Source organism: Fringilla coelebs, assembly GCF_963513975.1.
Source record: "Fringilla coelebs genome assembly, chromosome: 9".
In the NCBI taxonomy this organism is placed as follows: domain Eukaryota; kingdom Metazoa; phylum Chordata; class Aves; order Passeriformes; family Fringillidae; genus Fringilla; species Fringilla coelebs.
The window spans coordinates 11541609-11566292 of record NC_140067.1 but is presented as its reverse complement, the minus strand read 5'-3'; the positions used below and the strand labels follow the sequence as shown (position 1 = coordinate 11566292).

Genomic DNA, 24684 nt, shown 5'->3' with positions numbered 1-24684 from the left:
CCCAGTGTTGACAAATGCAGGGTTTGGGGTTGGTGTTTTGATTGGGGTTTTTTTTGGGTTTTTTGCTGAGTTTCTTTTTCTAGGAAGTAAGACATTAAGGTATAAAAAGCTCATGTCCATGAAATCTCAGTTGACCAGCAGCCATAAAGAATATATGCACGAACTGCAAACAGTCAACACATACTTTGAGTTTTGCAGTAAGATTCTGTTGTACTCTATAGCCTTTCCAGAGTGCACATAGAGAAATTGCAACAGAGATACCAGACTTAAAATGCAGAAAGAAAATATTTTTTTCCTTAGTTTCCTTGGGCAGAGCACCAGCGTACTCAATTGCCATCATGCATTTTTGGCTATTACTAACTGCAAACCCAGAGTTGAACTATATGGTGATGCAAGTAGAAAGGATTCTTAAAATACTTTGATATTCCTGCTGTACAAAAATCCGGTGCCAATGGTTTTGGTTACTTACATTGTAGTAGTGTATGGGAGTGCACTTATGAGTGAGGATCCACTGTAGCTGAGCAATGAACATCTGCATATGCACACCTTACACCATGGTGTTCATTTTGTGTCACAGTTTTGGTGACAGGTACATTGAGCATTCATGAAAATATGAGAGAAAATGAGTAATTTAAAAAGGAAGATTGTTTTCCATGAAACAGGTAAAACATGAAGTTAAAAGGTACAAGACAGAATGTAAACTCTTTACTAGATTTCATATATTTGATAATGTAGCATGTAAAATTCTTTAGAACGAAATCTTTTGGCTCTTGCTTGCTTTGTGCTTCTCCTAATTTATGGAGGTTTTTTTCTTAAGCATATTACTGTGTAATTGGAGTTGTTCCATTGTTTCTCTGTTACTTATTCCATCTGAAGGTGTCAGAAGAGAAATCTGGCTTCATTATCTCTGCTAAATGAACTTTTAATTTTGCCTTAGTTTCAAAGTTGCCTTTTATGCATACGTGTCTACACGCACAGCAGCAGCGCGCACGCACACACACACACACACACACATATATACATATACACATATATGTTTGGGATTGTGAAAGACTGGAGAGTTTGTTCTTCTATGCAAGATGCACTGAGAGGCTGAAATTCTAAAAACTGAGTGACAGATTGGCATTGTGATCTTTTCTGTTTCACACAGCCTGTTGGTGCTGGTATCTACTGATAATATACGTTTAACATTCAGATTTACTGATGCAATGTCCTGTAGATGATAAACGTTTGCAGAAATGACTTATAAATAATGGAAGAACAGACCATAAGAATGAGATAAAGACTGAGATTAGGGTAAAAATACTAGGCCTCCAATCTTAGTTGACATTTTAAATAATTTTTGTGTATTTGTTTAAAAAGAACCAGCGTGGAATAATCCTCTGACAAAAGAGTGAACTTGCTATTTTTTTCTGTTTTATTATTGAAAGTAAAGCCAGGTGAAGCCGTTTGTTGTATGTACTCCACTGTCGTAAGGCAGTCTTAGAAAGTCATGGTTAGCTTAGGTTCGGGCATGAGTGAATACTGAAGGTTTAATTTTAAAAGTTTAAGTTCCATTTTCAAAAATAACTATTTAATACTAGTCTTCATTAGACATTTTTGTTAGTGTAATAGTTCTACTAACATATTTTTACTGTCAGCTGGGTCCAACCCATATAGGTGTTGTTGAAAAATGTGCTAATTAATTTTTTAGGAACTTTCATTTCATAGAAGTAGATTTTGCTTTATTGCATTATAAAAAAGGTCTTTGATGATTGCTTAAATGTTGCTTGGCATTTACCATGCTGCAGAATTGATATGTAAATAAAAGCAAACTTTGTAAATAAATATTCCCTACTAAAATGGTTTTATCTCTTTACTCTTGCAGTAAGACAAATAAATCTGTACAGAGAATTTAAGATAACTGAGAATAAAGAAATGAGAGGGACATGCCTGTAACCCTCAGAGCTGTTTGTCTTCCTGCTCTAGCAGGAACTCTCTTCTTGTCCCTGGGAGAGTGCAGAGAGAAAGGGCTCTGATAGCCTGTGGCACGCTCTGAGCTACTGCATCTGTCCCTTCCCAGCAAGAGGGGTGAGGTAATCAGAAATCTGGACTTGGCAGGTGTCTGAGATGCCAGATTTTGTGTCAAGTATTTGGATTAGAAACCACCTGTGAATATTTGAAGTTTGGCTTCTCCAGCCTATTGCTTGGCTTTGCAGCTAGGAATAACTTGCAAATCCAGATACATGTCTTGTGTAGGTATAGCTGACAGATACTGGAGTGAGTACAGCACTGCATCGAATACAAGGGCAGAGAGTCCCTCTTCCTGTCCCTCAGGTCTCACACCTAGTGGCTTGCCTGGATAGGCAGGGGAGTTCCCAAGTTTGTGTGCCTGTTGGGAGGCTGGCAAGTGGCATGCCATGTGCTTGACCCAGGATAAGTATGATTTGCTGCTTCTGCTTTTGTTCTACTTAAATTGTATGGACTTAAAGGCTATAAAGTTGGTAAAGTATTGAACTTTATATAGAATACTCTGGTTAGTATACAGTAGTCGGTGGTGGACAGGAGACAAGTCCTTTTTGGCTCTAATACTGTGAAATAAGTGAGGACCGAAAGGCAGACCATAAAATACTAATATGAAGAAAAAGAATGACTGCTTTAAGGGATCAAACATTAATAGATTCTTTGTTCAACATCAGCAGATTCAGTAACCTGCAGTACCTTGGCCTCAGAGAATATAATGTCTGAGTGTTTGTATTTGAACTGGAGGTTTCATCTGCCATTAACAAGAACAAACAAACCAGAATGCAGACAAAAGTAGGGCACAAGTCATCTATAAATAAAAGAAAATCATGGTCCCAGAGATGATAAAAAGACTGATAAAAAGCTTAAGAGCTACATACATTCTATGCAGCTTTCTATGAGGCAAAGCCCTTCTAAAGTGGTTAGCAATATATTGTTACATAGGTGCATGGATTGACAGGAGAATAAAGCATTTAGTGATGGCTGACTGGAGTATCACTCAGTTCTGTCTGCTGTGGCCTTAAAACCCTTAGAGTTGGCTACAGAGAAGAACAGCACTGGTGAAAAAGGGGGAAACAGTTGATTAAATTTTGTAGTATAGTGTTCTGCAATTCTTGGTGTATCTTGGTTGTCTGCATTATGGAAATGTGTTACTGATCATGTTGTAGCAAAAAAGATCAAAAGCAACATCTACTATTCAGGAGAGACATGATTGCACAGTAAACCATTTCTCAAAATCCCAGAACTGTAATTTTTATTATTAATTTTCTGAGCACCTAGGGTATAGCATGTTTCAAGAAAATCTGGCTCTATTACTGGTACCAGTGTATGCTCCTTTATCCACTTGTAGATAGAAGTGCAGTTGGTGCCTTCCCTGGTAACATCCTATCCACAGGGGCTGGGATCTGTCAGGAGGATCAGCAGCCCGGCTGTAAGGGACCTGGAGGTGCTGATAGGCACCAGTGCCATCACCATCAATAAATGGGACAAGCTGCCTTCTGAGCTCCACGAGGAGGAGTCTGATCAGCAGATTGAGCAATACTGTTATCACTTCTCTCTGATACTGCTGAAGCCCTGCCTGAAACTGCGTCTGGTGTTTGGCCTTCCCCTTCAGTAAAGATTTTGAATTGCCAAGATGGTCAGGGCTGAGGGCACACATCCTGTGAGAGAGCTGGTTGAGAGATTTGGGCTTGCTTGCCCTTAAAAGGCAGAAATGTTATAGCAGGCTGCAACTGTTTGGAATGTAGTCACAGAGGTGGTTAAAGTGAACTCTCCTTGTGGCAGCAAGAGGCATTGGCTGTAGGTTGTGGCTTGGGAGGTTCAGGTCGTGCATGAGAAGAAATGTTTGCAAAGAGGGGTGAGTTAGCACAGAGAGGTTGTGGGGGTTGTGAGGATTCAGGTGGGCAAAGCTGTGGCTGACCTGACCTCATGTTGGGAGGCTGAACTGGATGGTCTCTGAAAGTACCTTAGAAACAAGACTTCTGTAATTCTCTGTGGTTACTCCCTTGATGGACTGGAGTAAAGGGTCAAAAAGGCAAAATGGGAAGCTTGAAATGAAGGAGGTAAGGGAAAAGGTCTTGAGGGTGGTTTTGGGCAGAGAAGAGGCAGAGAACAATGCTATTTTGACAGATTTGTAAGCAGTCTCATGAGAAATTATAGCTGGATAGTACATTATGTGATTTGAACTGAAAAAGTAGAAATACTGTAGGTGTAGAAATATTGGGACTTAAAATATGTGTATTATGGGGCTTTTAGAAGGTGCTTGCTGAAAAGTGTAACAGTACAAACCAATACAGACACATTGTTTAGTTTGAATAGGTGCAGGAAGGAACAGTAGCATTAAACACAAGATCAGCTTTGCTATTAAGAGTAATTGTGGCAACTAAATAATAGAACTGATATCCTGGCACATTCCTATGTTAATTCTTTGATTTAAAAACATCTTCCTACTGATTTTCCTGACTTGCAGTGCACTGGCAGGTGGTGTTGAATTGGCCTACATAAAGATTGGGCACTTGTGGATAAACTTTCAGTTGTGAAAAATGAACAAGTGTGCTGCTGTATCCAGCTGAAAGTATAATTGCAACATGTGCTGGTTGCAGTATTTAAACTGGATGTGTGATGTGGTGGCATGGGAGGATTTGGACTTCGTTCTTTGAGATTACTGTGAAATTCAGTCATAGGTTTCCAGACACAGAGTGATAATTAATAACCTGTGTGGTTTTTAACCACTCTTGGAAACATTTCCCGTGCAATTTGGAGGGAATGGATTCAAGGGGCAAATCTGCAGTCCTGGTTCTTAAGGACAACACATACACACTTCAAACTGGATCAAACATTTGCTCAGTGAGGTGGGCAGTGTTCTCTTTTGACTGGTTTGAAGCGTCAGTAGAAGCTCCTCTGATATTGCTGGACTTGGCTTTATAAACATGGCCTAAGTTTGGGAAATTTGACACTTGCACTCTTTTTTTTCCCCCACAAAGCCTGCCTGTTGTGAGAATGAATTAGCATTAAGCCATGAGCACCTACTTTTAGCTGTGGACTCAAATGGTGATTTTCAGTGATAGAGGAGAGACTTAGTGAGTCTTTTTATCTCCAACTTTTGATTAGCATTTTGTGCTTCAGCAGCATCATCATGTGGAAGTTTTAAATTAATTCAAAAGAGATTTTCTAATTTACCTAAAATGTGGAATAGTTGAGATAACAAAATGAAGCCCTATAGGTCATGTGGTTTCCAGTAGCAGGAAAGTCAGTTCTGCTTACTTAAGCTAATATTCTTTTTAATTCCTTCCCTCTGTCTTGCCTCAGAATAAAAATAGGAGCAGGCAGAGCAGAGAATCCCTTCAGCAACGTTTTTTTACAAAAGTCATTGGCTAGAAAAGAGGAAGAGAGACAATATTGGGCAGCCTGTGTTAAAACACACTATAGATTTCTATTACCTCTTTTTAGGATCTTAAGATGGCTAAGAATATGTGGCTTGACAAAGGTTAATCACCTCAAATTCTTCACATAAGAAATTGTGTGGATCTCAGAAAGAGGAAACATTTGTTGCAGTCAATTTTTATTCAGTTTATTAACTCAGTGTGTCTGGCAGACTCTGGGAACACCAGCAGACCTTTTTGTGATCAGGTCCAAGAGAAAGTGCTGTGTATTCACAGACTTCAGGTATTTCTTAAACTCCAGGAATAAGTCTATGTGACTAGTTTGGGTCAAAATCTTTCACATTTATTTGAAAAGAAATGAGCAGATTACAGAAAGTATTTTGCATTTCTGAACTGCAAGATGTTTTGCTACTTTTTTCCACAGGAATATCTCTCTGTAAAGGCCAGCAAGCTGAAGTGGTTAATTTTACTTCACAATGCAAGTCAGTAGCATCCTTCTTCAAAAAATTATAAAACTGATCTTGTCTAACACTGATTTAGTTTTTCATCACATCAAAGATATTTTCACTGTCAATTTATTTTTTTCTTTATCTTTATATTCTATTGTTCATTTTTGTGCAATCTTCCTTTGAAGCTTTGATAGTCTGCCATCTGCAAGCATTACTGAGTGGAAGTTACAGCATTTGTGGAAGAGAATCTTGGCTGTGCCTGTGAGATGTCTGTACATTTCCACCACAGCTCCCTCCTCTCCTCATCTTTGGATGTGCAGCAGTGGTTTTCCCATCCAAAGGTGTTCAGAGTGCGCAGCAGTGAAGGGTGCAGATGAGTGTCAGTGTTGTGAGACAGCCCTGCCAGGTCCCCCAAGGTCAGCCTCCAGCTGCCCAGCCTTCCAAAGCCCAGGACTAGGGTAGTGAGGGAAGCTGTTTGCATTTTAGGTCTTTAGAGGGAGACATCCACACTGAGCTTTGCAGCAACAAAATGTACGCTGAGTTTTGATCCTTTTAACTAAAAAACTGTGCCAGGAAGGAGACGTTGTGAGGAAGTTCCCTGGAATTATAATGCTCTCAGGTATTAGCTTCTCTTCTTTGTGACTATCCATGTGGTAAACATTCATGTAGACAAATCTGGCATTCTCTTATAAAGATGAGAAAACCACACTCTTGAGAGAAGAGCAGAGTTAAGCATGATCTCACCTTTTCAACCACTGGTGTTTTCCATGTATCTTAGTGCTTCTGTTGTTTAAACATACCCAATTGTTAAATATGTATGAAGTTAGGATTTAACAGATAGATCAAGTACCTGGCATCAATCCAAGGTCTAATTCTTAATCTTCTGTACTATGGATATGGTAGATAAATTTCTCAATGGCCAATTTTAAAAACTATTCACTCAAACCCGACATAGCCCATTTCAGCCTCTCTTTAATAGGAAAGCTAATAACTTTTTCTGATGTGGTGCATAAAGCTCTGGTATTTTGTTTTCTTTTTTATTGCCAGATGCAAGTGTGTTCCTGTATTTGCAGTCAATAAAGCTATCAGTGCTATACACAGGTTTAGATTAATAATTTCAGCCTTTCAGTCTTGACTATCAGGTTTAGGCACTGCTGTGTTATTTGCATCCCTTGGGCTCGTGCTGACTGTCCAAGCAGTCACGATGTTTCTGCTCAGAGCTGCTTCTACAAGCGGCACAGCCCATTCCAGCATTTTCCTTCACGTTATTCAGAAGTCATGTCTCAAACAAGCCAGGCAGCACTTGAGTAGTACAAATTGTGTCTGCAGAAAAGAAAGATGGTGATCCCCAAACCCCTGCTTCTCGTGCATTTTTGTCTCTGTTCACATTCTGACTTCCAGTTTGGATAGCTTCCAAAAGAGTTGGTTCCTTATTAGGACTTACCATCAAAGAACAGGAATTTCAAAAGAGATGCAGTATTACCTGTACATGGGTCATAGGTGTGAAATTCTGTGACCTTTCTGAGCCATCAAGTCTAGAGAACATATAAGAAGGAAGAAATACTAGCTTTAGTCCTGCTGCCTGTTGTATTAGTGAATGTTTATGTTAACCCAGAGAGCCAGGTTTTATGTTACCTAGACTTTTCTGTCCCTTAAATGTCTTAACAGCCTGTTTCTGCCATGAACAAACCGGTTAGTCATCACAGGTTGTACTTTTTCCCCCCCCTGTATTTTTGTAATACTTGCATAAGATAAAATACATCTCTGCCCTAAAGCCACTGCAGCTATTCTGTGTAGAAGACCATGGGCTGGGTTTGCACTTGTGGGAGAATGTGCCACCTCCTCATACTCGGAATTTATTTTTCTTTAGCCCGCGTTGACTGTCTCCCTTAAGAGCGAGCGTACAAATATAAATAGCAAATAAGATATTTCACCAAATATCTTGACACTGGATTTAGATTCACTTTCCACAGTTTCTGTTTCATGCTCAGTTTCCTTCATCTAAGAACAGTCTCAGTGGCAGTATAAAAATAGCTTTTAAATTGAATTTTTCAAGATCCTCCTTTTCTGCTATCTCTTACTGCTTCCCACTTCTCTTCTGATTTTACAATTCTTTCTACTCTTCTCCCTGAAAATCAAGATCTCCTTATGCTTTGCATTACCAGCTGTCAGGCATGATGCTGTATATGCTGATATGCCACTGTGTTAGCTTGCTTTGCCACTTGGCAGCACTCTGCTGTCATGCTCAATTGAGACAGAAAGGATTGTTTCTTACTGGAAAATTAATTCATGAAAAACTACCTTTGTTTCTGTAATATAATTGTTTTGAAAGAAATTAAACATACAAAGAAAACTGTATTACAACAAATTAGTCCTTAATTTTGTAAAGGTTTAAGTGTCAAATATGAATGAACTAAACACAGTGAGGCCAACTAATTTAGTGAAATTACAGCCTCAAATTGCCACATGTGATTTGAGCACAAATTCCATCAGCTGAGATGGTTTTTGTATTTGGATTTTTTTCCTGACATAACTAGTTCTGAGCAAAAGGGAATGCATCCCCAGACATCTGGAAACTATCTCTGGAAAGAGTAACCAATTTGCTTGTGTCCCTCTGTGAAAGGGAGATACAAGGTCAGAAGAATTGTATTGGAGATGATCTTTATCCTGATGTGTTCTCCTCCTCCACCCTGCAAAAGAGGAGGAAGTAGAACACCCTCTTCTGTGTTGACCTGTTTCTCCCCCCTAGGCCTTTCTATCCCTTTTGCTCTTCTGAAGAGGACTGCCTTTTGCAGGTCATTCTGCCAGTCTGGGAGTGCTGGTGGGCTGCTATTCCTAGGGCTAAAATGAAGGAGCGGTTTTGCAGCAGGTTTCTTTCTCCTGGGTACAGACTGCCCTGATGGGTTTTCTTTGATCCATGGCAAGGTAACCAAGCTGACTTCCTCAAAGACAGGGTGAGGCTGCAGCTGTGCTTGTGAGCCAGGCTCCATCCTGTCCTGCAGCCACGTCAGTGTCACTGTCACTGGGGCCCCTGTCACCAGTGTGGCTCACCCCAGCTGGGAGAATGTCTGTGAGTGCTTCAAGGCTTGGCACCTGCCTGGAGCAGCCAGTTGGGGATGAAGCCCCTGCTCTGGGGGAGAGAATTCAGCCATTTGTGGGCTGTATCATGGGGTTTGATCTTACCGGCCCTGAGCTGTCTCTGTTCTTACAGAAATGACTGGTTAAAACACACCCTTTGTTCCCACTTGCAGGGGATTTTAGGCTTATCTGCAGGAGAGAAGAATCAAAAGTCTTTTGTAGACTTGACAGTTAGTACATCACTAAACACATATACAAAGAGTCCATGACATTACAGCAGAAAATTTGAGAAAACAGTTCTGAACTTCTCTTCCAAAACACTTGTGTGTGTGTGTAAACATTTTAGAATGTTGGCATATAAATGTAGATGTTTATTTAAATACATTAAAATGTCCACCTACCTAATCCATATCTTATAATTCATTTACATGTGAAATATAGTGTAGTTCAAGTGACTTGGTTTTTTTTTTCAGAAAGTAAATTAGAAAAAAAATAAAATGTCTTTCTTGATGTTGAAAGGCTCCTATCAGCGTAATTTCAATTTAAATCTAATTACTTCAAAATGCGTGTTTATACTACTCTCCCCTTCCTCTTTTTTTTTTAGTTAAGCTTCCTAAGGCTTAAAATTATCTTGATAATTTTTCTTTATCTTTTTTAATCCTTTGTAATTTGAAGGAAAGTCTTTTTTTCTTGCAGTTGACAAGGAGTGTGTTTGGCAATGCAAGGGAATGCTGATTCCATCTAGACAGAAAAACGGCCAAATGTACAAGGTCCTTGACACAACAGACAGACAAGCTTTTTTTTTTTTTTTTTTTTTTGCAGCAAGTCTTTAATTTTGGGAATTGAGAAACTCTTTTTTTTATTTCCCCAGATTCACAGTGTCCCTGTAAAAACTGTAGAGATAAGCACTCAAGATACTGATGAATATTGTGTTGTGTGTACAGTTGTTTCATATCTAGAACTATGACTAAAGAATGGGCTTAGGCAGCTGGTATCCATAAATCGAGGTGTTGTGTCAGCTAACAGGCTCCCAGCAGAACAGAAGTAATCTCCAATTCACACTGACGGTGTTGTGTTTGCCCATCAGGACCAATGACAGAAAGTAGGGAGGAACTGAGTGGAAAGATTCCTTCTGCTCTCTATGCTGGAGTTGCTGAGCCCCCTCTAAGCTCTGATGGTTGCACTGGACTACAACAGCAGTGTATTTCATGTTAAAAGTATAAATTCATCATTGTCATAGTAATCCAAAAACTCTAAAAACCATATCGGTAAATGAGCTCTGTAGAGCAGCTCCAGCAGTTCAGAGCCTGCTTATTTAATTTGTCTTAAGCACATTAAACGGTTCTGGGCAGGCTGTCACTATGATCTTTGAAATATTGCTGTGTTTCTTTTGTTCTCTGCTTTTAAATTTCTTATACAGTAAGACTTTCATACTCTGTTCATTACAAATTTCTGGATATTCATACTCTTATTTGAGCTTAAATTCTTTCAAACCACAACAGAAATTCAGTAGTGGGGAAGGGAAGAGAGGTGCACTTTGTCCTCTCTTCCACAGCCTGTTGACTCCCAGTGCAGACACTAAGCCTGGAGTTTCTGACTCTTACCTGGCAGGTGGTCTGCAGGTCAATTAACCCAGCAGGTATGGATCCTTTTTGACTAGAATAGGTATAAGGTGTGAGCCTGAAAAGTAATGTCTTGGCCATAGTTTTTTGTCTGAAAATAATTCTACATCATCTTAGAGAAGGGTCTTGTTTTTGTCAGGTTCTTTTTTCCCCCTTCACTTCTTATCATAATGTTCGAATTTTTATATTCAGAACTCTTCAGAAAAATAGAGGAATGGCTGATGAAAAACTTGAGTGATACTTTGAAAATGTAGCACATGCTGTGCAGTTCCAGTAGATGAAAGCAGCATGGTTGAAGGGTTTAAAACATGCTTTCATATTAATCTACTATCATGTAAATATTCTTTTAAGACACTGCTTAGGAATTCCAATTTTTCAGCCACAACCACAGTTTATTCAAAGTTTAAAGGGTTAGGATGTATATTCTTTGTGAAGTATTCACTCTGTGTTTTTTTTCCACAGTAGCTTTTTGGCTTTTTGGTAACCAGGACTACACACTGCTGTACTGGCAAATGCATGAATATTTGTGGTATTGAACTTCTGCCACATCTAAACACTGCTCTGCACTTGAAGCAAAAATGGGAAATAGTGAATAATCCCTCCTGCCTTTTGAGATGGCCATATTTGAAATTTGAATTATGTTGGGAGGATTGAGTGAAGAAGCTTTACTGTTAACAGTGCTGAATCTGCTCTGTAAATGCATGAGACTTTTTTCCATAGGAATTTCAATTCATCTTTCACCAGCCGTTTTTCACCTAAAATGAAATTTAAAGGTGTTCTTAGGTTTCTGCTGCTAAATTTGTGCTTTATGTCAGGGAAAAAAATGCACAATATAATGAACATTTCTGTTTACTATAAATTTCTTCATTCACTCAACTTTATAAGAAATACATTCCATTATTGTTGTAAAATGCACTTTTTCTTCATCCTTAAGCAAAACAGTATCCTGAAATGCTTAATTTCATTAATTTAATTTGGTAAACATTGTACTAACTTTGACAAACATGAACTTATTTTCTTCCTAGGTCTCCAGAGGAGGAGTTGGCAACAGAGCCACTAAAATATGCTGAACAACTTCCTGTAGCTCAGATAATACACCAGGTAAGTCTCTCTGTTTTAGAAATTCCTTTGAAAATAAAGAACATCTGTAATACTTAAACTGCTTTTCTAGGTCACACGGAATTAATGTCCTCATGCTGGAAGTATGTATAAACAAGATGCTCTTGTTCAGATGACAACTATTAAATTATAAAAGTCTCATTCTGAACATGGCAACAAAAAGATGCTTGCTGTATGACGTGGTTAACACTTCAGAGCTACTTGTTAAAGTTGTTGTGTGTCTGCTGATGGAAAAGAAAAAAAATCCATTAATTTCTCTGAATTTGCATCTTGACCTAAATCATATTCCCCTTCCTGAAAAAGCAGCCAAAGTATGGAGTCATTCTCGTGGAATAATTGTCATGGTGAGTTGAGCAGGGAAAACAATCTTTCCTCCTAATACAATTCTGAATTAGCACCCTTTTTATTTCTAACTCTAGCAGTATCATCATACTTTCTGCTTTGAACAGGGTTTTTGTGTTTGCTTTTTGTTTTGCACAATTAAAAAAAGGTTTCTATTTTTCCTAGATTGTGCCTTCTAACTTTGTCTTTATTTAAATGCAATACTGTGCTATTGATTTAACTAAACAAATGAGGGATGATGTGGACATACAAGCTGAAATTAAAGTTTTTATTGTAACATGTCTCCCCCAATTCATGGCAAGGAGGAAGAAAAGATCTTTTCTGTGCAGAAGATTCTATATTTCCTTCTTGCTCTTTTCTCAGAGTTCAAGGCCTGGTTTTCAATCCATCCTGCTGGCTAGATCAGGTTCCCAGTCTGCATTCAAGTCTCTCCTCATTCTTTGCTGTCAGCCGCAGAGGGCTCTGCGTGTTGTGTGGAAAAGCTTATGGCCAAACAGCATACATAAATTGTGTCAAACATGGCTGGGGAGACTTAGCATCCCCCATCTTGGGGATGCCTTAAAGGAAGGCTAAATGACCTATTCTGTTGCAGTCATTTGGAACTTTCTCAAAATAAAAGAAATAATTGTTGAATTTTATAGATGTGAGTCCCGCTTCAGGGATAAGTAATTACAGTTTTCTTAAGTCAGGACTAAACAGGTCGTATTACTGATTTCCTAATGGTATCTTGGCTGTATGGAATCTTCCAGGTAATCAAGTATGCTCTGAAAAATTGACCTGAAATGTGGGGAAGATAATGACAGTTCATGTTGGGAGACAAAATGGTGCAGTCCATTCACTGGCTTGAGAGAAGGAGAATTTCCAGACTGAAAACTGGGACTTGTAGTGGTCAGAGTAGCACTAAGCCAGATAGGCAGTGTTAGATAAAGCTGTGTTTTCTGACTCAGCTGTTTTTAAATGCTTCAAGATCAACAGGAGCAAATAAAAGTCCACTAAGTCCCTTAATAGAATTTTGTAAACAACTTTTTGTGTATTAATTATTGTCATAGATCTTTCCAAATACCTTTGTCAATAAGTGTCTTAAAGCATTGAATCTCATGCTGCAGGCAGTGCTGGTTTTACCTTAAAGGAAACATAAGCTTTATTTTAAAACCTTAAAGTGTACAAGCCTTTCCTGCAAGTTGTAAACACAAGGGATTTTAAAACTTTTGGCTGAAATCTGCACCTTTGGGAAGAATTTCTGATGTGTTCAGAACATGGAAGATTGGAAATCAGGACCAGTTTGTATGTCAGGAACTCCCTGGTGTTGTCAGAGCTTCAAATGACCCAACAGCCTGCAAATGTCACATTTAAAATTCTGTCTTCATGCCTGACTCTCAGCATAAATGAATTAAACAGCAGAGCAGGCAGCCAGTCAATATGTTCTTAACAGTGAGAGTGAGCAATGAAACAGTTTGGGGGTTGTTTGGAATCAGTAAATAGAAAGTGCATGGAATGGCTCACCTAGAGGAAAAGCTCAAATAGGAAACAGAATTAACCTTTAAAATGGTGGAGCAGACCAAATGTCATAGCAATATTTTTACAGCATTAGGTGGGTAATAACCACAGTGTTCATTTGGCCGCTGTGTGTTACACTGCAGTAGGGTATTGTGCTGTGGAAAGGCAAAAAGCTGGGTTCATGTGCTTTTATCTGTTTGCTGAACTTGCCAGTGGTACAGAGCTGGGGTCTGCACGAGGCAGCAGAACAGACCCAACAGAACTGGGAATGTCTTGGATGCAGAGAAGCCAGAGAAAGGGCCCTTGTTTAGCTGTGGGGACAGGGAGCTTGGCACCGTGCCCTGGTGTGTGTGAGGCTGATGCCCTGGCTGAGCCCGCCACCAGCTGAGCATCACTGCACCAGCATCGTGCTGAATTAGCTCGGCACAGAACCCCTTGGACCCTTCTGAGGGACCTGGCACAACTGGGACGAGTTGTGCAGTGCCCTTGTTTATATGAAAAAGGATTTTTTTTGCTCTAAGAATAAAGAGGGAAATGATAAGAAACTAAAAAGTGACGAGTGAAAACAGTGAATAGAATTTGTGGTGTTATGATGCTGTATCCACATGGATACATACATACTCTAGACATACATAACAGCATCAGTGCTGTGTACTTATAGCATAAATATGCATTAAAGTTTCACAGTGGTGGACAGGTATCCTAAATTAGTATAATGTATAAAGTATATTTTAATTATACTTTTTAGCCAACATAGCCACTACTGCTGTCCAACTTCAAAATTGGATAAATTTATTCTCCTGAACACTACAAAAATACTCCTTGTGCTTTTAACTGAAATAAAAAGCCTCTAGTGCTTGGTAAAGAAATGCAGTCATTAATATAAACTTGTAAAAGTAGAACTTTCAGAGTAATGCCCACATGGACAACCTTTTTAATGAGATTCTCTCTGTACAGCCATGCATACAATGCTGCTACTTACAGTAAGTTTATGCTACTTAGAATAAGGCCAAAAAAAACCCCAAACCTAAACCCAAACTAGAAAGAGGGGAAAAAGGAGTGATTATTTTAATTCTGCACTTGTCTTTACTCAAAACAGGTCTGGTGGAAGAACAGGGCAAACTGCATTTGAGAAGATTGTTTCCATTTATCATAAATGATATTCACTGCTGGTCTTGCAGTTCAGCAAATCATTTTAATAAAAGTACCTAACTTCAGTGCCAGTGCTTGTGCTTGGACTGTCACTGTGTGTTAACATATTTGGCCTAACCAGGATTTAGGATATTGAAGAGACTTAAATTGTTATAGGTGTCTTACTGATGGAAGAATGTTTTATTGATGAAAGACACATTTCAGCAGATAAACACCAGATCTCCTGATGGTGTTATAATTGAAAACAAAATGAAACAGCAAATTCAGACCACAATCAACTTGCATACTTATTTTAGTCCATTTCAAACCATTAAGCAGATAAATGAACATGCTGTTAAACCAGGATGATATTTCAGGAAAGTGACTCACAGCCTGTAGTGGAAATTGCACAATTTACTTGAAATCTGACATGGTTTACAGTTGCAGATTTACTTAAAAATAAGGAGTTCCTTAAATATTTTTTCATGGTGGGACTGTTACATGCAATATCCAATTAAATTAGATAGAGTTTCCTTTTGGAGATATAAGTTAGTTTGGTTTGTAGAAGTTTTAAGCTGTGCTTTTGTGTTGCCTCTCCATGAGAAGGCTCAGTGGCAAATGCCTTCAGTAATTGCAGGAGCTGGCTGGGAAGCTGTGCTGACCCTTGGAGGAGATGTCTCTGTTCCAGGGTCTGGTGAGGCACCCCAGCCTTGGGGAGCGAGGGGGAGCTGCTCTGAGGGTGTTGGCTGCAGTCACCATAGGGAAATTAAACAGGAAATTCATGAAAGATGATGGGAGGGGGATCTCCAGAGTTAAAAATGCACAGCCTGATGGCTGATGGATGCACAGCCATCAAAGGATCCTGCAGGGTTGCAGTTGTGCAGTAATTCTTGCAGGAAGGACTTTGTTTCCATCATTTCTGTGCTTCTGTAACAAGTTTGCAGCTATGATCCACCCCACCCTTCCCCCAGATAAAATCCTTTTGCTTTGAAGATCAATTTTTTGTTGATTCTCAGGGCCTCGTTCTCACGTTGAAGAGGGTGGTTAGTTTATTGCATTTGTTGATGTTATTCTGGTTTCATGCTGATTTAATTGACAGAGGTTTTCTTCAGCAGCATTTGCCAGAAATTGTTGAAACAGTATTAAGAAAATAGAACATACTATGTTGTATAGATTTTTTGAAGTATTTTTTTATTATCTATAACACAACAATTTTAGCTCTCAGACTTAAAATATTTTCACAAACATTAAAATGGTTTTATGTGGCTTACAATCTGTGTGAAACGTTCAATATGAAAAGGAACCCATCACACGGTGAGACAGTCCTGAAAACACAACTTGAAAATTCAGGGATCACACCAGCTCCTTGCCCATTGCCTTGTAGCTGCTGCTTGGCAGTTTCTACAGTTCAGGAGTTCCCCTCACTCCCAGTCTGCTTCTGTCCTGATGGTGGAGTCTTTGTTCCTAGAAATGTTTTATAAAGCCATTAGTGTTCAGAACTTTGGCTAAGTAGGCAAGGTGTTTAATAGCACAACAGTAACCCAGATTTTTATTTTTATTTTTGATGCAGACAGTAGGTTTTGTTTATGAATATTAATTTATTAAAAATTTTAAAGTACTTTGATAAGTGATACTTGCATTTTACTGTGTCTTTACAGGCTAAGAGGTTCAAAACCAACTTGTAATACTTAGATGTCTCAGGTTTGATGTGCAAAGTTTTAGAAACAGCTATTTATACATTCTTTGAAAATCCATTCATGTAGCTGTGTTTGAAAATAACTTTGAAGCATAGCTTGCTTTTTAGAGCCCTGGTCATGGTATTCAGCTGAATGATGTCAGAGATAAAATACAACCTTTCACCAAAAGGTCCAGGTTTGCTGCACCTGCTAGCACAGACCCAGGTCTGCTCAGGCAGGGATGCTTTTCTTTGTCAAAAATGGATTTTGTCAGGATGATTGAAAATTGAATTTTTCATACCAAATATTAAAAAGTGCACTGACTTCAGAGTCCAGTTTTATTTTAACAAAACACATCACTTGGCTTCCCACCAAAAAGCCTTGTGATGTGTCAGCCTGCCCTAGGACACCTGCCTGGTCAGGCTTTGCTGCTGCAGTGCTGAGCAGCGTGCTGAAGACAAATGTTGTCCCCTTACCATGGTCCCTTCTTGTGGCCATTTTGGAGTGTCTGGAGAGCAGCAGCCTGTCCTGCCAGGGCTCTCACCTGTCTGGTCCAGACTACAGGTGAGAAAAGCTGTTTCTGATGCACATCATGGAAATGTGTTGTGTGCTCTTCCTCACCAGCTCACCTGAAGTGGTTTTTGGGGCTCAGGCATTCTGTGTAGAGCTAAACCTGGGTGTGCTGTATCACTTCTGCTGAACCTTTCTTCATCTAGGGCACATGGGATGTATTGGACTTAGAATTTAATGTGTCTGCTATGTTTGGGGTTTTTCCATTTCTTCTCTGTATTAAACATAGGTTTGTGAATTGTTTAACCTAGAGGTGATTTTATAACTATAATGGAAGTGGTCCCAAGTGGAATCATGACTGGATGTCATCCAGCATGTAAGAACTTGGGTTTTGCCTAAATTGTAAACAGTATATAGACTTAATTTTTCTTACTGCTGCATAAGTTAGGAATTATTTAAATCTTTTGAGCTTTCTTTAAATTGAATGTTATTTAGTAGAGAACTTGGTGCTCAAAAGGATCAGAAGAAAAAAAGCTATTACTGCACACTTTTGCCAACCAAACCAAATATGTCATAGAGCAGCAGAGGTATTCCTGCCAACACCTTGGTGCACATAGGTGCTTTGAAGTTCACTCCCTAAGATTTCTTCTAATACTAAGATTGATTCAAAAAGTTGAGGTGCAGAATCTTGCTATGTGTATGAGTCATGTAATGTATTAAGAATGGCACAGTTCCCTGTTTCTCTGACTCACTGCAAGAAATCACCAAACACAATATTGACTTGGTTATAGATGGTACAGATCTTTTACTGGCAAATCATTAAACCAGAGATTTTTCAGGCTTTTTTTTGTCTAGGGAACTACTGCAGAGACAGGAATGGTACTCAGATGTAATCCAGTAGTCGACACAAACAGTAAGGTTGTCTCTCTTCCTCTTCACAAATTACATAGCTCATTAGCCACATGAAACTTCATAACATTCCTGAAATACAGCATATCTGAGTGCAGCATAAAGTATTTATGTAAAATAGAGACAATGTAATTTTTAAAATTTCCTGGTGTTTTTCTCATTAGTTTTTTCCAATCACAGAATACCATGATGTGGAGTTAGCATAAATTACTGATAATTTGGTTTTACTGACAAGACCCTGCTGCTTCTGTTGTGTTGTGTTTTTCATCTGACCATGATCTTCCCTCTTGGAAGCAGAGATGTCATAAAACAGTCTCTTCTCTTCCATCTTCCCTTTAAACAACTCTTGTGGGTGATCACTCTCTGCCTATCCAGGACCATTATTTTACTGTTACCACAGGGGAAGTTCTGCTGGTTAATCTCTTTGATGTTGAAATATTACATTGAATCTCTTCTTAATCTTCAAGACAGAATAAAGATAAGTATCTGAGAATTATTTTTCTTTCAAATGCTGCCCCCCAAATCGTAAAAATTTAGTAGCGATTATGGGGACCTTCATTTCTGTATGGCTGGAGTGCCAAAGTATTAATGCATGGGGAGCACTTCCTTTGCCTGTACACAACACTGCTCAGCAGAGCCAGAAAAGAACCATCAGTGCTTATTGTTGCTGACCAAGCATTACAGGGGAACTGAATGTAGTATTAGATTTTTTCCAATTATAGCTGAATACAATGGATTGAATAACTAAATGCATTGGAAGGTATCTTGCATAAGGAACCTGAACAGTCAGTTGTCTGGTTCTTGTTTTTAACTGTTTCATAGTAGAAATACCACGTTGAACATTTTCTGTAAGCCAAGAAGGGGAAATTTTACCTGTTCCAGCATCCCAGAGATGTTTGAGATGGTGTTTGGTAGCTTCTTCTTGCCAGAACTGTTGCATGCATGCTCAACCTATTCTTCCTTGTTTATGCATTAAAACATGCAACTTTAGGACCTTCCTTGCATTTTTAAAAAATGAAACCAAAATGTATTTTAAAGAATGACCTGCTTTTCCTCTTACACACTATTAAGAACAGTTCATTGAGCACTTCTCAATATGTTCTGTTTGATGCATATGTACATTATGAGCTCTGGGCACCAGTAGAATCCAGTCTCTGCTGTCACATCTTGGAATGTGACTTTATCCCCTCTTCACAGAAATGGCTCCCAGCAAGGTGACAGTAATCCCCAGGCCGTGCTCTCCCTCAAAACCAGTCTCCTCTTCAGAGAGAGGCAGTAGCAGGCGTGGATGCAACTGATGCAGTGTTTTCAAAATGACTGTTTTAGGCTGTCCAGATCCTGCAGTTTGGACAAAGAAGTTTTAACTCTGATCTGTCAGTTTTCAGAGGTCTCTTTCTGAGCCTGTGAAACCCTGACATGTACAGATTGGCATTTTATCTCCATTCTTCTTTGGCACAGGATGGGAGATCAGTTTGACAGACAGCTTGGAGCAATTTAAGGGGCTGCCCCTCAAGTGGCCACACTTCACTCTCACCAGTGCTGGTAGAGTCCTGTGCTCATTAAGCACAGCGATGGTGCAAAGTACTGATTGAAAAAAAAAAAGGGCATTTTTCATCCTGGCTGGGTATGTGACTACAGAATTTCTAAAGCCAACTAGGATATGTAGTATCAGCTAAAACTGATAAAGTGTACTTGTATTCCTGAAAGTTTTTGTTTATATTGCTCATGAGCAGATGAGAGTTAAAATAGCTCTTACTGTGGAAAGTTAAAATGGAAATAAATTTGAGGCTTTTGTGCATATCATGGGAGTGCTCAGTTTGCCCTTGAGAATACTGCTAATATGAGGCTTTATATGTGACTGTAGCCTCATCCATTTTGTGGATTATGAGACATCAGTTTCATACCCACCAGCATATAGAATTGTCAGATGTACTATTAAAAAATATATGAAAAGATACCCTGGCTCTATAGTAGCTGTAATTGTTAGAGGTGCTGCACTGGATTTGCAGCTTCTTTAAGAGGTAATTCCTGTAACCGTTTCCCTTTAATAAGCACTATTTAAGATGTAAAATGAAGGAAGATGTTCAGGAAATGACTGTAACATGACAGGCTTTATAGAGTGCTGTAGATCTCTGGGGTTTACTCATCTGAACTTCAAATAACTGCATTTCAAGGGTCGGTAGTAACAGTATAGCCATGGACTCAAAAAATTATTATATTCCTTATATTTGAAAAATTGATTTGCTTCTTGTCAGCTGAAGCAGCCATGTGTTTGAAGATCCTGTGTGCACAAGCCTTTCAATATGCACTATTGATGTTTCTCTGTCCTTGTTTTGGCATGGGACTGATTGTGCCGTGATCCCCTTTTGTTGTTCTTCACGACCTGATCACAACTGTGATTTCAAGGCGATGGTTACTGTTTCTATTGTGCTTTATCTGTGCTCAGAGCTTTACAGAAACAGACAGGTTCAGAAATGCTTAGAGCTTGAAGTAAACTTCACATAGCAGGTTGGCAAAAAGCAAACCAAGGTTAACAGCAAGAGGTTCTGATTTGCAGACTAAGGCTGCAAAGGACCATTATGTTAATCTCTTCTGACTTTCTGCACAAAGCACACAAATACTTTATTTGTATTCTCCCTTCTTTGTGGCTCTATTGGCATCAGGAAGGATAAGTAGAAAAAGGGCTTGAGCAGAGGCTGGGAGATGTTTATTCAAAACACTGTAATTATGGGGGAAATAAAACTGAGCAGCACAATTAGGGCATGTAAGAACATATTTGTGATTCCAGCAGATATTCACTGTAGTGTAGAGTACTGCAGCTGGTACTGAAGGACCAACATGTACAGGTCCCATGGGTCTCAGTTACTGACACCATGTGAACTGCTGCACCCTGCTATAGGTAAAATATCAATAGCTGTCTGCCTTTGTTTTGGGCAGATGATACTAGAACCACTGCTGTCACTGCAAATGTAAGGAGGCTATTTTTAAGTGAGTTCTGTGCTTTGAGACTCTTTGCTCTCCTTTGTGGTCATAATAAGCTTGGCTAATGTCAGCTTTTTTCCTAAAATGATCTCTTCAGCCATTTTCACTCTCAACATTTTAGTTCTCTCTTAAGCATATAATTAACTTTTTTCATCATTCCTTGCTTCCATGATATTTTTATGTGATATATTGGTCTGCATTCATTCACATTTGTTATTTATAAGTCAAAATGCTTAGATATTCTGAGTCTTTTTGGATTTGTCTTCACTGGGTCCCATTTACTTGCTGTTCCTTCAAATATTGGAAAAGTGAATGCTATTTAGGGCAGTGAGGTGAGTTGTCTCCAATGGGGATAACTGAATAGGTTTTTCAGTACATAATGGTATGCAAATAATATACCTCTGCCTCTCATGGGAACAGACTAAAGAACTGCACAAGCTGTCTGTGACCTTAATAGGTTTGTAGGCATCAGAATAGACCCCTGACTTTTGCTGAAGCAAAGTATGTGATGTACAAATACTTCAGATGTGTTTCAGGGCTAAGCAGTGCTGTGGAATAGCTGTGAGTTTAGGATGTGGTCCACAGAGCTTAGTGTGTATGGCAGTGTGTCCCAGCAATACAATATAGCTGATGCACAAGCAGAAGGTTTTAATATTACTGACCATTAATAAAACAGACGATGCTTGAAACATGCTAATTCATTGTGTTGCAAGAGTGTCTTCATGTACAATACAAGGTGAGGCTGCAAAACACAGTGAAATGAGAGGTAAGCTGCTCCATTTGTCTGTTTTTATGTGTATGATGTTGTATATGTAAAAGTACCTTTTAAAAATTTTTCTTCTTTTTAGTTTATTTTATTACAGGTTCTAGAGCAATTCAGGAAACAGATGCTGCATTTAAAAAAGCTTTGATTTAGTGAGGCTTTCTGTGCAAGAGAATGCATCCTTCCTAAAACTTCATTTTACTTAAATTAACTTGTATTTCCACTGAGGATGGCTTATATTAAGCACAAAGGGAGGCTTAGCAGTTTAGACTTCCATCAAATAAACTGCATAACTAAAAAGAGAAGATGCCAAGCCTCACATACTTGTACTTGAAAGAATTGTGTTCTCTCTCGTGGGAACTTGAGATTAGAGAAATTATAAAGGCTTTGCATAAAAACAGGGAGTTAGAATTAATTTTTGCTTAAGCGGGGAAGTGTCAAAAGCCTATTATGGTAATTTTTCAATTTTGTCTTAACTGTTCACACATTTTAAAATAGTTGTACAACTGAGTGGAAGCATAATTGATGTGTTGTGGTTTCTTTTTCCTTTCCTTGGGCCATCATAAAACACAGCTTAGGTGCACTTAGGCATGGAAGAAGTAGGTGTGCTAATTAAGTAGATGAAAATTTTCATATCATAGTGAGAAAATTTACCTAATGGATTGGAATAGTACTCTAAGAATGGTTCCCCTATTCTTAATTACATCCAAGTACCAGATATCAATATTACATGAAGACAATTAAGCCACGAAAACCTTAGTGAGAAGACATAATTCCTAGCACTAGAATGATGGGGTTGTAGAGACTATAATGTTTATTACTATTATTATTATTATTGTGAACAGTAGCACTATAAGTCTGCATTTAACAGAGATTACTTTATTCATTGTCTTTTAATGTATAGTAAAAGCTGAAGATATTGTGGAATGAAGAGCTACTGCTACATTTATTTTTTTAATCTTTCTTAAATTAAAAAAATGTAAATCTTGTCTGTATCAGAACAACCAATAAACTGCTGTGGTGTAGTAATTCAAAATTTATTGTTGACCTAGAATAAATTTTAGGACTTCCTTAGGTAACAGAAGACTGATTTATCAAATCCTTTTAATGGTAAATCAAGTATCTTTTTCTTTTATTAGATACAGTATTAACAGCAGGAGTACTGTTCCAGAGTTACTTTTATTTTGGTGATCAGCTTTGATGTTCCATAGGAGAAGTCTTTGGACCAGGCTTTGCATTTGGAATGAGATTTATTGGCAAATGTAAAGTAAGAAATGCTCCATAGTGATCATTGGTTAGTGAGACACTGGTTTTTATATGCAGAGAAAGGGCCCCTTTCCTAGCTTGCAATTGATTTTTCTGCAGAAACTTGTTTGGGCTATGAAAATGCTGCCTTTGGCATCCCCAAATGACACCCAGCTTGTTTGGCCAGATTTTTTCTGGTTTTGTGTGCAGTAGAAACTGTGAAAGGACAGAGATTTGCTGTATTGCAGGAGTGAGGCACATTCTGCTTCAGCACTTCTCTGGTGCTGCTGAATGGCTTCTGTCCATCCCACTTGCAGTGTCTCCTCACACAAACCTTGGAGGGGTCTGATTGTTCCTGAGCCCTTCTCTCCCCAAAGCTGTGTTTGGGAATTGCCTGACTGAAAGTGTTGGTGCTGCACTTTTGGTGAGATGAGCCTGGAGAGGAGCCACTGTGGCTGTTACCTGAGATCTCTGCTTTCTGATGGCTGGTGTTTGTGTCCCTGGAATAAAAGGCAGGAATAACACAGTCAGGTGTGAGCATGGATGTGTGTTGGGTAGAGGAAAGGAGAGGATGCTGTAAGGTCTTTAGGCAAAGGGAAATGTATTTAGTAGTCTTTATTCTTATTGTATTGCTTGATGTTGCACAGTATTGGTGTGTGTTTAATTGGAGTGTAAGACTAAATTTTTCACCCAGTTTGTGTTACCTATCACTAAATATATGCTGGATGGGGACCTTCCTGTATCAAACACATTACTGAAGTATTTTATAGTACATTGTCCAAGATGCAAGATTTAATTCCATTTTCTGGTGTCTGTTCACTGTTGTGTAACATTTTCATTTCTCACATAACCTTGTACAGTGCTTATTAATCATTACTTTTTTATTGTTTACATATGAAAGCTTCCCTGATAGACAGTGTTTATTTCAATGGTATTCCAGTGAGTAGTAGAATTAGCAGTAGGAGTTTTGTTAGATTTTTTCCTTCTATCCACTGTATTTCTTCTGAGCTTATGCAGCATAAAAAGCAGGTGTTACCAATAAGCTCACATTGATAAGGAAAAATATAAATGTTATCAATCTTGATATATTTTGTGGTGCTGTGACAGCAAATACCTTTCTGAACACTTTTCCTCAGGGTAAGGCACTGTTAGCTCCAGATATATTCACACATTTATCCCACTTAACCATGTAATCCTAGGTGTTATTGGTGATTTTTTTGTGTTAAGTTAATTATGTTTTGTTTACTCTTCAGTAGCGTGCTGTGAGGAGCACAGAAATGTAACTCACGAGCTCTTGACAGGACTGATGAATGGCCACAGACAGAGATATTGGCAGGCTGCTCTCTAGTGCTCTGTCTAGAATTGTTTCCCTAAATAATTCAGAGGGCTGAAATTTGATGAAATCATTTCTATTTGGAGAATGAATGGAAGGGGTAAATGAATGAAGACTCTGCTAATGGAGCAGTTGTGTTTACACTGTTGGACAGTCAAGACAGCATCCTGCATCGTGGTTCCTGTGCAAATTCTTTGCATGAGGTTGTGATTGAACCTTGTGCTAGTGATTCTTTCTGTAATGGTGGGTGTTCCTTTGAATTAGCCAGTGATTTCATTCTTTTCAGGAGTGCTTAACATGAGAGCCCACCTACAAATACACGGCTGAGAAATGAGTGATGAGTGGTGCTTAGAGGGGACTGAATGACAGCAGGACAATAGAGCAGTAACCTGTGGTTAGTGTAGATGGAGGCAGGAAAGCTGCAACTGGTTTGCCCCTAGATAAAACCATATGTGGTTTCATCCTTTTTAAAGACCTGTTTGGAAGCTGTTGATTGTGTACGTGTCACATGTGGTGGTGTGGGAGGGTGTTGGGAGGGTGTGTCCTCGGCTGCACTCATTCATTCTTCAGGGAAGATGCTCTTTGTCAGCCCCACATAGTATTTGACTGATGAGCTGTGTCATGCAAATGTCACGTGGGAACAG

At 38.9% G+C, this 24684-nt stretch overlaps 1 protein-coding gene across 1 annotated transcript in view; it reads left to right on the top strand.

The window, feature by feature from the left end:
• Positions 1-24684, top strand: part of PIGK (phosphatidylinositol glycan anchor biosynthesis class K) — a 63044-nt gene that overhangs the window by 28982 nt on the left and 9378 nt on the right. Inside the window, exon 10 of the mRNA XM_084211218.1 lies at positions 11559-11634. Within this exon, the coding sequence (XP_084067344.1) occupies positions 11559-11634 (76 nt within the window). The remainder of the gene's footprint in view (positions 1-11558; positions 11635-24684) is intronic.